The sequence below is a fragment of the Chamaea fasciata genome, unplaced genomic scaffold (genome assembly GCF_029207755.1).
Source record: "Chamaea fasciata isolate MVZ Bird 193981 ecotype frontalis unplaced genomic scaffold, bChaFas1.0.hap1 SCAF_17, whole genome shotgun sequence".
Taxonomy (NCBI): domain Eukaryota; kingdom Metazoa; phylum Chordata; class Aves; order Passeriformes; family Sylviidae; genus Chamaea; species Chamaea fasciata.
In genome coordinates, this window is record NW_027094102.1 from 14,314,995 (window position 1) to 14,330,448 (window position 15,454).

Here is a 15,454-nt window from a genome sequence, read left to right on the forward strand (position 1 = left end):
TATGTATGGATGTATATAATTAGGATAATACATGGATGTATGTTGAAATAAGTCAGCTGAGACTCCATTTTCTTTATGCAGGAAAAGCCAAGTCTTTATGCACTTAACTCAATTTATACAGTTTTCACAGACCTTGGGTGCAACAACCCTACAAAACTACAAGCCACTGGTTGGTAGTTTTCTTGCTACTTCATTTCTTGGTCAGAGGGTGATTTGCGTCTGCTAAGGTTCAGGTTGTTTACATTTTTCCTTTGTGCGTTTTCATGGAGCAGATCTAATGTTTATGCAGATGCCCTTATTTTTCTCCCCAAGAATAGATTGTTGCGCTAATGAACTTTTCATGCTCAAGATTGTTTTGTATGAGAACTTGTGAGTTATCTGCACTTAGCTAAAGTAGCAGGGCCTAATCCATATTTCATAAGACTTTTCTTTTATAACATCTTTTACCTGTCTGCAACATATGTGTATAGTTTAAAAGTCAAAGTTTGATGTAACATGTTGGCATGGGAAAAAATTCAGGATGGAAAATGTTGTGGGTTTGGAGGCGGGGGGGGTGTGTTTGGTGAATTTTCTCCCATATGTGACCTGAGAAGGGAGATGTGGCAAGGAGAGGGCAGTTGATGGCCCTGGGGAATGAATGAGGGGCAACTGAAATACAAAAGAACTGGCCAGTGACCCTCCCACTCCACTGGAAGGCTCCAGGCAGGGCGGGCGGGATCGGGCGCTGCCTTGCTGAGGAAGAACCAGCCGGCTATGCTGGGAGCAGGGCAGTTTGGGCAGGTTTTGGTGCTGGACCCAGCACTGCTTCAGAATTCTCCTTGCCACCCACAGGCGAGCCGGTTGCTTGCAGCAGCTGTTGGTTGACAGGGACTTTTCGACACTTGCCATCGCAAGGAAGACCCTCACCATCTGCATGGGTGCTTCGGGGGAAACCAGACCACCCCACCTATTCTCTCCCTCTCTGGAGAGAGGGAGCCCCAGCTGCTGTTTGCCTGGAACCTCACCAGAGCTGCCATCGCCAGGATGCTGCAACAGACAGGTGAGAACCTGGGAAAACCAGGCCCCCACCTTCTCTCTCTCCCTGAGGCTGCCCTTAACCCCTGGGATGGCTCAGAGCTCGCATCAGTGGCCCCCTGAAGCTGCCTGAGCCAACGGTGCCCTCTGCCCAGGTGGGGCATAACTACAGCAAAGTGAGAACTGCTTAATGGGTGGGAAAAGTCTGTTCCTGCTTTGGGGGGCTGTTGTTGTTCATTCTCTCTTGTTACGTATGTGTATACATGTATTCCAGTAAAGAACTGTTATTCCTTTTCCCAGATCTTTGCCTGGAAGCCCTGCAATTTCAAGTTATAATAAATTAGAAGGAGGGGGCTATCTTTCCATTTCAGGAAGATTCCCAGCTTTCTTGGCAGACATCTGTCTTTTAAACCAGGACAATCTGCTGTCATTAATGGAAGAATTGACCTAGGTGGGAAAAGAACTCACAGAAGCACAGTTTCAGCCCTTGCCTAGGAATTGTTCCTGACCTCCACAAAACAGGGGCTTCCATGGTTTGTGGAATAGCCTTTGAGTGATCTCTACGCCCCGGATTTTATCTTCCTCAGAGTGCTCCTTCCCACAGTATGTCACACCTGTCTGGCACAGTTCCTATGCAGCTGGCATCCACTGTCACCAACAACAGGACCACTTTACCCACCACCAGTGAGAGGGAGCATGGATCATTACATTTTTCCCACATAAGATATGGAGCAGAAATCCCTGATGTAAATCCTGCCAATTCTTTCTCAAGATTTACATACAAGCAAAGATGCCTTGCAGAAAAATCTACCTTCTTGGATCCCTGGTGGTCAGTGGCACGAGCAGTGTACCCTGGAGGACGGTGCTGACTCCAGTCCTTTCTGACACCTTTGTTAGCAAAGCGGGGGATGGAGCAGAGTGTGCGCTCCCACAAAACCGGGAGGAGTGGCTGATGTGCCAGAGAGCCGTGCTGCCATCCACAGGGACGACAGTTTGAGGGTGACAGTTCAACGCCAAGTGCTGAGTGCTGTCCTTGGGAAGGAACAACCACAGGCACCCGTATCTTCTGGGGTGGAAAACTGAGGTTAGGCAGGGTCCTGCTGGGCACCAGGATGCCCATGGGCCAGCAGTGTGCTCCTGCAGCAACGCAGAACAGAGCCCTGGGCTGCACTGGGAGCTGTGACTCGGCTGGTGAAGGGAGGGGATCCTTCCCCTCTGCCCCCCACCAGTGAGGCCAGCCCTGGGGTGCTGGGCCCAGAGCTGGGCTGCCCAGTAGAGGAGACAGGGACAGACTGGACAGAGGCCAGCACAGGGCCATGAAGGTGATGGGGGGACTGGAGCATCTCTGCCATGAGGAGAGGCTGAGAGAGCTGGGACTGCCCAGCCTAGAGCAGAGCAGGCTCAGGGCATCTCACCCCTGGGGATAAATACCTGGGGGGAGGCTGCAGAGGGGACAGGGCCAGGGACAGCCCCAGGGGCCAGAGGCACAAGGTGACACACAGGAGGGGCCCTCCGAGCTCAGGAGACACTTCTGCACTGGGAGGGCGGCTGAGCACTGGTGCAGGTGCCCAGGGAAATGGTGGAGTGTCCATCCCTGGAGGGACTCAAAAGCCCCCTGGACACATCCTGGGCAGCTGCCCCTGGGTGGCTCTGATGGAGCAGGGGCTGGGCAAGGTGACCTCCAGAGGTGCCTCACCCAGCCTGAGGTTCTGTGACTCTGAGAAAAAACGGGTTGCAGTTTCCTAAGGACAAATGGAAAAGCTCCACACATGGCAGGTTTCTCCTGCCCTCACCAAAGTGGTTCATGTCACATGTTTCCCTTCTGCACATTCCTCCCTGGAGGGAGGATGCCCCTAAGGTCACTCCTTGAGGCAGAGAGAAGTGTTTGCCTGTTGGAGTCCAGGGCATTCCTTTGGGCACCCTGGGAGGCCACAGACCTCGGCAGAGAGGTCTGGGACCCTAGCAAGAGGGTTAGAGATCTGTACAGGGGGGTCTGGAATCTGTACAGGGGGGTTGGAGACCCTGGCACAGAGCCCAGAGAGACACTGTCTTTGACTTCAGTCCATGCAAAAAAGCTTCTAACACTGAGAGAAGAATTACAAGTCACAAAGATGTAACTGACAGTAGTGTAGTGTGTCGCAGGGTGGAAAATTTTGTAGTTTTAGGATTCTTAGTATGTAGGTGCATGGAGAACAAGATGGAGGATTTAGGGTGTTGCCCTGAGTTCTTCCTTCTTTTTCCCTTGGCGTCCATCTCCTGGTGACGGTGGCACAAAGTAGTTTAAGCAGATTGGGTCAGAGTAGAGTTGACCCCTTTAGTGTAGGTAATAGGCATTGGCACATAATTGCAAATAATAGACAGGTAGTTATCTGTATAAAAGGCAGCGACCTCCCATGGCGGGGGGAGTCGTCCTGTGTCCGAGCAGCTGTGAACATCTCAGCCGGGCACAGAGAAAATTGTAAGATAAGAAACTAATAAACAACGCGAGAAACCAAAGAGAAAAAGACCTTGAAGACTCCGCTTTTTTCTCGCGTCTGGCTCGGGGCCTTCAGAGGGCAAAAAGGGCCCACTCGAACCACCACCTGAATCTCGGGAAAAGAAAACCAAACCTGAGATTTGCCCATGGTCATTGGTTTGGGTGATCAGTCTTTACTTAAGAACTGGTTTTGCTGGCTTGAAGGGAATTGCTTCAATGTTGCTTCAAATAGAACTCACTATACTGGAAGCTATAGTTCTCTGTACTGGGTAGTAAGTAATTCTGAGAAAGATCTTTTCATTTAATCATGACCATAATAAACTCTTTATTTGCCTTCAAATACAACCTTCGTGCCATGGAACACAGTTATATAAAGGTTCAATTACACCTATACTATCCTTTAAACACAAACTACTGACTAAGTCTATGGCTGCATCCAGCGGCGTCCGGGCTCTTCTCTGAGAAGTCGAGGAAGCAAGGAGGTCCTTTCTGCACCTTGTGACTCAACAGGAGCGTCCTGCCTGCTCCCTGCACAGCTCTCCAGGTGGTCCTGCTGGTCCCGGGCCAGCTGTGACTGCAGCAGGGACACCTGGAAGAGGCAAAGGCCCGGCTCAGACAAGCCCACGCTGGCAGGAGCATCCGCAGCCCCACGGAACCGGCTGTCGGGGCAGACACAGCCTCCAAGTCCAGCCCTCACCAACACTCTGCCCTTGGGGAAGGGGAAAGGAACAGGCTCCCAGACTGCCCCTCAACAGAGCTCAGAGGATCAACAGGTCCACTTCATGGCTGGCAAACCCTTCCCACGTACATCCCTCAGCCACCACAGGTCTATTAGAGAGAGTTCCGACAGCATTTAGGAACCCAGCTCTGATTTCCAAAGCACAGACTTGGGCCACTGACCCCTTTCTCCACAGGCTGTGCCTCAGCACAAGGGCTACTGCTCCTCTGAGCTACTGAAGGACTCTTCCTGAGACGCCGATATAGTCTGCCGGTCAGACTGGGAGACAGGCAACATAAAGTGTCTTGGGGGAACACTCTCCTAAAAGTTCTGATTCTTCTCCCTTCAGGTTCCACCAGCATGTTGGATGGGAGAAAGGGTCACAGAAACCTGTCAGCAAGCGTGGAGCAAAAGGATCTGTGGCCATCAAGGCATGGAGATCTCTGCTCTGAGACTCTGAATTGCACCAGACAACACTGGGGGCAAAAAGCTCTCTCTGGGGGCTGTGCAAGAGAGGTCAGTGAGTGTCTGGGGACACGGGGCCAGAGAGGCAGCAGAGTGAAGGTGCCTTTGTTAAAGCCATGGGCTGCCACAAGAGAGAGAACAAACAGAAGGGTGTGCCCACAGCAGGCACAGGGAGAGGCAAGGAAACAAGCAGAGATCTCCAAAGCACTGCCTGGGCTAACATGTTGTGTTCCAGAGCAGCCCCGAGGCTCTGCACAGGCAGCGCACTTTACCTGCTCGCCAGTTCTCCGGGGCTCAGTAGTTGATTCAGGCTTCTTTGTCTTGACCTTCTGGAGACTCACACGCAGCTGGGACACTGCAGCCCGCAGCACTTGCACAGAGTCCTTCAAGCGCCGTTCTCTTGCTCGGGACTCCTCCAGCTGCTGCAGCAGCTGCTTCTCTCGAGCTGCCTGGGTAGCCTCCATCTGCTGCACTGTGTCCTGCAGTATGTGGATCTGGAAGATGGATGCACAGAGCCTCAGGGACAGGGCTGCTTCTGAGGCTCAGAGTGGGCAGTAGGGAGAGCAAGAATGGAGAAATGACGTCAAGCAAAAAACACGCCGGAAATAGAAAGCCCAGAAGCAAGGATTGTAATGGAGACAAATGTGGAGAAAACAGGGAGAGGGAGGCAAGGGCCATCCTTGAGGCTGCAGCTCTGAACACCGGCTGAACTGGCTGTGCTGGAAGTGCCCTCCCCAGCCTGCCACAGCCACGTCTGTGTCCCCACATTGCTCAGGGCCTGGCACAGGCACCAACTCTGCCTGGGACAACACTGCTAACAGAGGGACAGAGAAGCTCCAAAGGAGTCCGCTGCAGCCTCTCCTCCCACATTTCCTGCTGGGAGCCGGCAGAGAATGGGTGAAAACAGTGGCAGCACGCGGCACCACATGCAGACTTGGCCTCAGGGTTCAGCAGCAGCACAAGGCAGAGCACGGCAGCAGTGGATGCTGCTGGGAGGGAAAAGAGCTTGGGGCCTCCCAGCCAAAGGTGGTGGTGTGTGTCCCTGGAGAAGAGGATGCCAGTGCACTGCTTACCAGGGCGTGGAGCTCGTCCACTTCTCTTCTATATTCAGAACAGAGCTGCTGGGTCTCCTGAAGAGCAGAACGAAGCTGAGTCACCTGAGTGTTCAGTGCCAGGTTCTTTTCTTCCAGCGATCTGAGGCACGGGTTCTGTGATCTACAAGTTGCAAATATGGAGAGACATGAGTTGCTTGCTCCTGACTCCCACAGTCAGGTATTCCAGGACAACATGGCTCAAGATCCCCACACCTGAGTATGAAAAATGGGAGGCATGGAAAGTCGTCCAGAGAAGGCACATTTGTGCCATTTCAATGGCAAAGCAGGGCCCTCTGAGGGAGTGCCCAGGCCTTCCTTATGGCCTGGCACAGCACAGACAGCCCAGCCCAGCTTGACTTCAAGAGCCAAGCCTTCAGTTGCTGTTCCTGACCTATGACACTGGGTAGCTGCGCCCAAACAGGCCGGGCTGGCGAGCGAAAGCCCAGCCCCTGCTCACAGCCCTTCTCTCCTCAGCACTTCTAAGCTGCTCTGCTGGGGGACAGAACAGATTCTTGTCCTGGCTGACTCCTGACGCTGTAATGCTCTTGATAATGGACATGAAGGTACATCATCTTCCAGACACCCTGTCTTTAAGAGACTTGCAAACTACTTTGCATGATACAGTAAAATCTCATGACCATGGCAGCACTTGTAAAAAATCAGAACACACGGATTTTTCTCTGAACAACAACTACCTGAATGAAGAGACTGCAGTTTAAACTCTTGCAAAGTCAAGGAGTAGACTTGCCAGCTTTGTTTTAGTGTTGCTGGCTAAGCAGGCAGTAGCCCAAGTGACTTGTCCACCTTTACAGAGTGCGAGGGACCATCCAAAGGGGCCTTGGCGGGTTTGGCAGGTGGCTGCCCATCAACAATCAGCAAGAATCCTCAGAGGCTGTTGAGAATTCCAAAGAGCTTTTCCTGCTGCTCTCTAAGCAGTTCTAGGACCTGCCCCACACTTCTCAAGAGTGTGCTTGGAAGCAGAAGGCCCTCAAGACATTCAGCAGCAGCCTCTGGCTTCGTGCTACTCCCAATGTCCAAAGGTAAGAGCCTGGAATGCTGAAGATGAATCTTCAGTTCCAGAGATCGGGATCATGTCAAGCTACTTTGTAAGGAATGAGGGATATTCAATGCCCAGAACCAGGAACCAAACCCAAGAGACACGTGTGGTTTCACTCAACATCTGCATGGTTTAACTACTACTCAATTCAGGGTGGGTGGCTTGCTTTGGACTTCCCACAGGAGTGTGCTCAGCGGCACAAACAGGAGCCCAAGGCTCATGAGAGCTTTGCTGGCTTTAGGTGCCAGAAAAATAATCTTCACATGGTGGCATAGTTTTGGGTTTTTTTCTTGAGACTCTTCCATATTCTGTCCATAGAGTGTAAAAACATCTGGAAAGGATCTGCTCCCTGCCTTTACCTGGTCTCTGCCAGCTGCTTGGAAAGGTCATGTCTGTGCTGCTCCACGGCTGCCAGTTGGCCCTCAAGGGCAGCCTTCTCCTGGCACAGCAGCTCCTTCTCTCTGCACACCTGGGCCAGTGTGTGCCCTTGGCCAGAGGATTCCCGGTGCAGCCGCTCCAGAGCCCTCCTTGACGACTCTTGCTGCTGGGAAACCTGGAAGCGGGACAAGGTACAGGTCGAGCCCTTCCTCAGGAGCCCTGTGCAGAGCCAGCCAGTGCCAGCTCGCAGGCAGCCAGAGGACAAGGAGCACCTGTGCTCTGGGCTCAAAGTTTCACAGCATCTGCCCTATGCTGCTCTGATACCCTGAGCTCCAAAAGCCTCTGGCACTGCTCCCTTGCAAGTGCTGTGTCAGGCCCTGCTGGCTTTCCTGGGACCAGACAGCTCCTTCCCAACAAACATCCCTACTCCTGACTCCGTGTCGTCACTCAGAATTACCACATCTCCTACTACTGCCAAAACAATTTACTCTGAGCACCAGCAGTGCAGACGCTTTTCAGGCACTGGTCCAAAGCTCTGCTGGGTTTAGTCCCTCACTCTGCTCACCTGCTCTATTCCTTTCCACACCAAATCCAAGTTCCCATGTGTTCCCGCCCCTTGTGTGGGCACAGAAGAAGCAGCTCCCCATGCCCAGCTTTTGGCCTGGAGCTGATTGGAACAGCAAACTCCAGAGCTGTGTCAATCATTCCGGGCATGCCAGGAAACAGTCTGGCGGTCAATGGTCTCTGGCTGGAGCCAGGCACACAGACAAGGCTGCCTGCTGCAGCCCAGGCTGCCTTGCCCAAGCAGGCCTGGACTGACGGGGATATAGAGTCCCACCTCTTTATGGGAAACCTCATTGGAATAATTCAGGGATGTTGTAGTGGACTAAAGGTCAATGTCAGGGCCTACCTGGAGATGAGACTGGCCCATGCCAGTGTCAGGAGCCCTTCCCTTTGGGATTGCCAAATCTTTCTTCCAAGTCCTATTGGCAATTTCACTCTTGTGCGGTGCAGCACTCAGGACTTGAGCGTCCTGTCTCCCTTTGAGTTCTTTTCCTGTCAGATTCAAGGTGGCAGCAGCCCCATGCTCCAAGTCCTCCTGCATGCCTTCCCTCTCCATTTCTGGTTGCTGGGTTATGTCATTCCAACTTTGCATGTGGGGTGCACGCATTTCATTCTTCTTTTCCAGATCTCTCACCTTCTGCTCGTACAATTCCCGTTCATGCTGCCAAAACAGGGAGAAAAAGGGTCCCTCATTCCCTCTCCCAGTTTGCTTTTCATACCACAAATGGACTCCTGCAGCAGGGGCAGGCACGAGCTGCCCCTCTCTCTCTGCCTCTCGGGATGCCGCAGACCTTTGCTGGGCCCCCCTTGATGCTGCATCTTTCCCAGCTCACTCAGCCCCTCCCAGCTTCCTTTCTGCCCTTCCCCGACTTCTTGCAGCTCCACTCCCCTGTTCCTTTGGGGAGGAGCTGCCAGAACTGCAGCCAGGATTTCAAGTCCATGCCAAGCAGGATTTAGGCAGTGCCACGAGGCTGTGCTCTCCATCAGGGAGGAAGGGAAGAGCAAACACCCCCAGCATTTCATTCCCTGGAGCTGGGCCCAACAGGACTGGATTCTCACCTCTCCTGTGTAGAGTTTCCATGGCACCATCCCCATGGCCAACTGCCCTCTTGGAGCAGCCGTGGCCAGACCAGTCTGTCATTCTCTGCTGCCACTCAGGACGAGTCCTGCCCTTGCAGGCACGTTGTATTGCACTAAGTAGTTAGTTCGTTTTGCACTGGGTGTTCCTGGTCACACCTTCCCGTGCACCTTTGCGCCCTCTTCACCTGATACACTCTATCTCTCCCCTCCCCCTGAGTCAGCCCCCACTGGTCAACAGACTCCCCTCCCCTCCCCGTCTCCCCTAGGGCTTCAAACTCCCCACACGGGGGATCTCACCCTCTCTTTCCTCCTAGACATTAAGGTGTGAGTTCTACATTAAACTTGTGGGACTGTTCCCACGAGCAATAAGAGCGCCTTTTGTCTTTGATCATCGCCCTAGCCCAGATTCCCCCCTGAGATCCACAGCTAGCCAGGGCCGGACCGAGGGCTGAAGGAACTAGGGCACAGGCACACGTCCTTATCTGGATCAGCATTTGGCTTTCCCCTCTTCTCTCCCCACTGGCTGCTCTCAGATGGCCAAGGCCGAACACATTTCTATTAACAGCAAACTTGCTCTTCTCACCACTCCTCCAAGGTCCAGATATTTAGAAATCTCAACATGGGTTAGGACACTAAAAATTACCCAAACTATGCAATGTCACTAGAGACAGTGTGGACATTGAGAACTAAAACTTCTAGGGCACTGAATTCGCACCTGGAGGAAAACCAGCAGCCTCAGCACCACCTGGCTTTGGCATGACTACAATATCTTTTCCTCCTTTTTCAGAAGAATGAAATTAGAAATGTTAAACTGGAAAAAGGAACTCCTTAGAACTAGTAACGCAAGGTCCAATCATAGCCAGGAAACGGCCCTTTGTAGCATCTGCCAATCTCACCTGCACATCCTTCCTTTCCTTCTCCAGGCTCTCCAACTGCCTTTGCAGAGATGTCACCTTCTGACGAAGAGCCACAGCCTCTTGCTTCAGGACACCTTGAAAAGAGGTATTCTGGTGTTCTGCTCTCCACATTGCTGCAGGAGGGAAGGGGAAGGACAAGAAGGGGGAAAGCAAAGCAAAAGCAAACTGATGTGCATCCTGCAGAGCCAACAGCACTGTCTTCTCTGCCTGCCTGTCTTTGCCAGGCCCTAAGCCCACAAGGGCGCCAAAACTGACAGAAATGAAGGAAGCTTCCAGGCAGAGAGAAAAGCAGGAATGGAAGGGGCAAGGTTCAGAAGAGTAGGGAAGTGTCTTTGCTCCTGGACTTGTGCAGAGTGAGCAATCCAAGAGAGACAAAGGAGCAGGAATGCCTGTGCAGCCGTGCTCCAGACAGGCCAATAGCCTGGAGGCTCTGGCAGGGCCTGGAGTTTGGGGGAACGGAGCTGAGGCAGCCAGCTACAGCTCCTTAGCACAGACAGGGCACCTGAAAGGCACCAGCTGTGCACGGGATCAGCCACAGCACAGCCAGATGGCACTGCCAGCCATGGCATCTTTCTTGAGAAAAAGCTTCCACTGGCACTAGGATGGATAAATCTCCTGCTGATCGTTTTCCCCCTCTGCCATCCCTGGGCACTTTTATTCTGTGTGGCATCAGACATCCTCGCTGGCAAGACAGGATGGGGCAATGGGTGGAAGAGGAAAAGCTGTACCTTGCTCACTTTCCTCCAGCTGTTTCAGCAGCTTCTGATTCTTGGCATTTAGTTGGTCTCTCTGAGCCTTTGTATTCCGCAGCTTCATCTTCAGGGCCTTACACTGTATGACCATGGCCTCTGCTTTTTTCTCAGAGCTCTGGAGCCGCACACGAAGCTCAGACACCTCAGTTTCCAGCAGCTGCTTCTCTCGAGCTGCCTTCTCCTTCACTGCGTCCTGCAGGGTGTGGATTTGGAAGATGGATGCACAGAGCCTCAGGGACAGGGCTGCTTCTGAGGCTCAGAGTGGGCAGTAGGGAGAGCAAGAATGGAGAAATGACGTCAAGCAAAAAACACACCGGAAATAGAAAGCCCAGAAGCAAGGATTGTAATGGAGACAAATGTGGAGAAAACAGGGAGAGGGAGGCAAGGGCCATCCTTGAGGCTGCAGCTCTGAACACCGGCTGAACTGGCTGTGCTGGAAGTGCCCTCCCCAGCCTGCCACAGCCACGTCTGTGTCCCCACATTGCTCAGGGCCTGGCACAGGCACCAACTCTGCCTGGGACAACACTGCTAACAGAGGGACAGAGAAGCTCCAAAGGAGTCCGCTGCAGCCTCTCCTCCCACATTTCCTGCTGGGAGCCGGCAGAGAATGGGTGAAAACAGTGGCAGCACAAGGCACCACATGCAGACTTGGCCTCAGGGTTCAGCAGCAGCACAAGGCAGAGCACGGCAGCAGTGGATGCTGCTGGGAGGGAAAAGAGCTTGGGGCCTCCCAGCCAAAGGTGGTGGTGTGTGTCCCTGGAGAAGAGGATGCTAGTGCACTGCTTACCAGGGCGTGGAGCTCGTCCACTTCTCTTCTATATTCAGAACAGAGCTGCTGGGTCTCCTGAAGAGCAGAACGAAGCTGAGTCACCTGAGTGTTCAGTGCCAGGTTCTTTTCTTCCAGTGATCTGAGGCACAGGTTCTTTTCCTCCAGAGACAGAATCAGCCTAGAAGGGAAGCATGCAACTCCTTACTACACGATAACACATTCCATGAATCCTTAGTACTTCCATCACCTCAGGGAGAAATGCTCTGTCTGATGAGGTTTCTCTAAACAACTTGGCTGTTTGTTCCCCCGGCAGTCCCAGCCCAGCATGTGCCCACTCTGCTTTTGTTCCTGAAAGAACAGGGAGTTCCTGCCTACATGCCCAAACTTCTTTTTGAGATGGGAATGTGAGTACAAACCTAACAAAGTCTTGCAATGAAGACATTAGGGGAGAGGAAGAATTTGCTTCTAACGAACCATGCTCCAAGGGGGAGAGGTTGGGCCAAAATGGAAGAGACATTTCCTTCCCCCATCTTGTATGTCCAGGCAGGAGGAGCAGCACCCTACAGCCAGGGGATCTCTGGCAAGTTCCCTAAGATTTACCAGCACCCATCCTACTGTCAGCTGCAGGAACAAAGGCCAAAGGCAGAAGTGACAACGGAGGCTTGAAGCACAACCTGATGGCAGATGCAGAAACCTCCAGGCAAGCAAGAGTGCCCTGCCTCTGCTTTGTCGTCGTCTTCTTGGAAGAAGAATCCGGTGGCACTGAAGACTGGCAGGACTTGATCAGCTGGAGGAGCCCCCCAAACCCTGGTCTGATTTCTTGCATTCTCTGCACAGTCACTAACGCCTGTGACTGTGGAGGGTGTCAGGGACCCTGCTTGACCCCTCTGGGCACTGGGGGCATTTTATGAGGAACAATGCAATGGAGACATTCTGGTTTCTTGGGTGCCTCCGAGGGCAGTCTGGCCTAGGTCCGCAGTCAGGGCCTTAAGATGGTTCTGCCCAGCAAAGGCATCAGACGCCAGGCTGATCCAGATCCCAAGGGCTTCAAGTTACAGCAGCCAAGGTGCAGCTGATGGATGTATCCAGCTCCTTGCACTGCAGCTTGGGCAGTGTTAACACACCCACCTAACGTACACAACACAACATTCCCTGGAGGGAAGGAGCTACCCCCAAAGCCTTGCTTTGCAGAAAAACTCTAACTGGAGGTTTAAAGGGAAAGAAAATGAAGGTAAAGACAATGAGACCTGTCTGCACGGACAATTCACTTACCTGGCTTTTTCACTCTCTAGGGCATTCACAGAAGCATGCAATTCTGAATTTTGCCATGCCACTTCTGCCCAATGACTCCTTTCCCTCTCCAAGTTCTGCAGGTGCACTTGCAGCTCATTTTTCTGATCTTCTACTTCCTCCAGCATCTTCTGGACTCGCTCATCCCCCAACAGCTTCTGCCTTGATACTTCCTGGGCCTCCTTCACAACTTGCTGGGCTCTCTGGACAATTCTTTCCTGGGACTCTCGGTAGGCTGCCAGCTGGGATGTCAACTCTCCCACCTGCAGTCAAGCAGAACAGAGCAATCAGAGGCTACAACCACAGCCTGTCACTGTCAGCCACAGCAGAGGTTGTGAGGAAAGGGAAAGGACAACTTTCCATTGCTCCCAGTCCTGAGAGCACCAGATTCACAATGGATATGGACAAGGTGTTTCAATCTCGAAGTGGCCCACCAAGGGCAACTGAAAAAGCACCTCCAAAACCGAGGCCAGCAGTAGGAGGCCAGCAGGAATGCATGCTGATGGTTCCCTGGCCAACAGCCCAGAAGACTAGCCCAGCTGTCCAGGGCAGCAGCTGAGATTCAGCAGAGCAAAACCTCTGCTGTGTATTTGCCAAATCTACCACATACCCCAGAACTGAGATTGTGTGACAGACCGTCGGAAACAAGCCCTTCTCTCGCAGCTCTCCTGTAACACCCAACGCAAACCTCCCCTGGTACAGCCTGGGACCATTTCCTCTTGTCCTGTCCCTTGTTCCCTGGGAGCAGAGCCCGACCCTCACCTGGCTGCACCTTCCTGTCACAGGGAGTTGTAAAGAGCAAGAAGGTGCCCCCGGAGCCTCCTTTCCTCCAGGCTGAGCCCCTCCAGCTCCCTCAGCTGCTCCTCATCACACCTGTGCTCCAGACCCTTCCCCAGCTCTGTTCCCTGTTTTAGAGGCTCTGTGGCTGCCCAAAGCAACAAATTCTGCAGGAGCAGGCAACACTTTGCTCATGAACATGCCTATCCCTGGCTAATAAATGCGTATGCTGCCTTCTGCCAGGTGTGCCCAGCAGTGTCCCTGTCTTCTACTGTCAGAAACAGTATCTGGGCTGAAGTGCTTGAAACAACTCCCAGTCCCACGGGTGCTGCCTTGGAATAAGGTGTCCAGAGCCATGGTAACATCATCCTTCTTTTGCCCCAGCAGATTCCTCTGAAGCTGCAATTACTCCAATGTCTGCCTCTTGACTTCCCACTGGCTCTGCAATGATGGGTCTTGTCCCTCGAGTGCAGCCAAGTCTTCCACTGTAGAAGAAGGGCCAAGACAAGTTTTCAACGGAAAACCAGTCTCATTTCCAAAACCAACCTCCACCCTGTCCTGCTGCTCTGCCTTTTCTGCCTGGGCTGACGCTTCCTTCTGCTGCCTGGTGTTCTTCTGATGCAGAAAAAAGGCTCCTGGCTCCGGGATCCCAATGCATTGATGCAGCATTTCCTTGGACTTCTCAAAGTTTTCACAGTCACTGTAGAGGCAAGGCACAGTCAGAAGAACCAAGAGGCCCGAAGAGTTCCCAATCCCATTTTCAGCACTCCAGCATGGAGCAGGGGGCAGTGGGCTAAGGAAGACCTTGCTCTTTCCCTCCCAGGAAATCCTCCAGAGGCAAAGGGAAAGGAAGGCAGGATTTTGCCTTCTTGCAGCGAGAAGCAGTGGCTGGGCAGGGGCACACAAAGAACAGAATTCAGGGAAGCAGCACAACCAGAAGGAGTCTTCTGTGCCAACATGGCTGTGCACCTCCCACACGGCCTTGGGAGTCACAGTAGAGCATGAAAAACCCAGACAGGAGGAGGAGGGGGAAATGCTCACCTTCTTATTTCTTCTACCAGACAGTCTATGTTCTCATGGCGGCTTCTGAGCGTCCGGCATTTCTCTGCCATTAGCTCAAAACGTCTCTGCAAGCGCTCACAATTCTCTGTGGCTTTCCGAACCAATTTAAAGGGATACTGCGCATCAGTGGATGTCAGAGTTGAGAGGGTGCTCCCAGTTGAGATGATGGAATTGGCCATGCTGTCACTGTTGTCTAACAGCCCCTGCAAGCCCACGTCCAGCTGTTAGTCAGGTATTCTGTTCCTATTCCAAAGTACCACTGAGATGCCTCTTCTGCTCCCACAAGAAGCAGTGTCCGTTAATGGAGAAGCGGTTTCAAAATCCCGGCCAGCTCAGCACAGTTTACTCACCTCAGGGGCTCGGGAGGAACGTCCCTGGTGAGAAAGCCCTCGAGCTCCCTGGAAGAGCACAGGGAAGAGCACGCTCAGACTGCATGGCTGCCCCTGAGGCAGTGGCCTCTAAGTGCTTCCCAGCCTGTCCCAGAGCACAGCAATTCCAGCAGAGCTCTTCTTCCCCCCCCCCCCGGGCAATATTTTCAGCCCAGTAGTTTGACAGCAGCACAAATGAACACGCTGGAAGGTGTCTCATCACTTCTAAGAGCACCAGGAGGGGAACTGCCTGGAGCCCCATCCAACCCGGCCTTGAACACTCTCAGGGATCCAGGGGCAGTCACAGCTTCTCTGGGCAACCCGTGCCAGGGCCTCAGCACCCTCACAGGGCAGATTTCCCTCCCAATATCCCATCCACCCCTGCTCTGTCTCAGTGGTAAGCCACTGTCTCTTGTCTTGTCCCTGCAGGCTCCTGGCTTAAGTCCCTCTCCAGCTATCCTGAAGCCCCTTCATGCATTGCAAGAGGCTGTAAGGTCATCCTGGAACCTTCTCTAGGCTGGACATCTCCAACTTTGCATCCTTTCCCCTTGGCACAGGTGCTCCAGCCCCTGGAGCATCTTCCTGTTATCCCTGTGGCCTCCTCCAGGCCACTGGAGATCATCTCGGACATGTCTGGGAGAAACCCATTCTTGCCTCTGGGAAGCGTTGAGGC

General features: G+C 53.0%; 1 protein-coding gene across 1 annotated transcript; it reads right to left on the bottom strand.

Moving 5' to 3' along the window:
• Positions 1–3,842: 3,842 nt before the first annotated feature.
• LOC136298506 (uncharacterized) lies at positions 3,843–6,339 on the bottom strand. Its single transcript, XM_066199245.1, has 4 exons — positions 6,335–6,339; positions 5,747–5,888; positions 4,946–5,167; positions 3,843–4,079 (listed from the first exon to the last, which is right to left on the bottom strand). The coding sequence occupies exons 1-4, from the start codon at positions 6,337–6,339 to the stop codon at positions 3,915–3,917; spliced, it is 534 nt and encodes a 177-aa protein (XP_066055342.1). The 3' UTR covers positions 3,843–3,914.
• Positions 6,340–15,454: the final 9,115 nt, after the last annotated feature.

Excerpts from the sequence above, each read along its gene's own strand:
- LOC136298506 (XM_066199245.1), bottom strand. Across the intron at positions 5,168-5,746 it reads TGGACGAGCTCCACGCCCTG|ATCCACATACTGCAGGACAC; the intron begins GTAAGCAGTGCA and ends TCCATCTTCCAG. Across the intron at positions 4,080-4,945 it reads CCCGGAGAACTGGCGAGCAG|GTGTCCCTGCTGCAGTCACA; the intron begins GTAAAGTGCGCT and ends TGCCTCTTCCAG.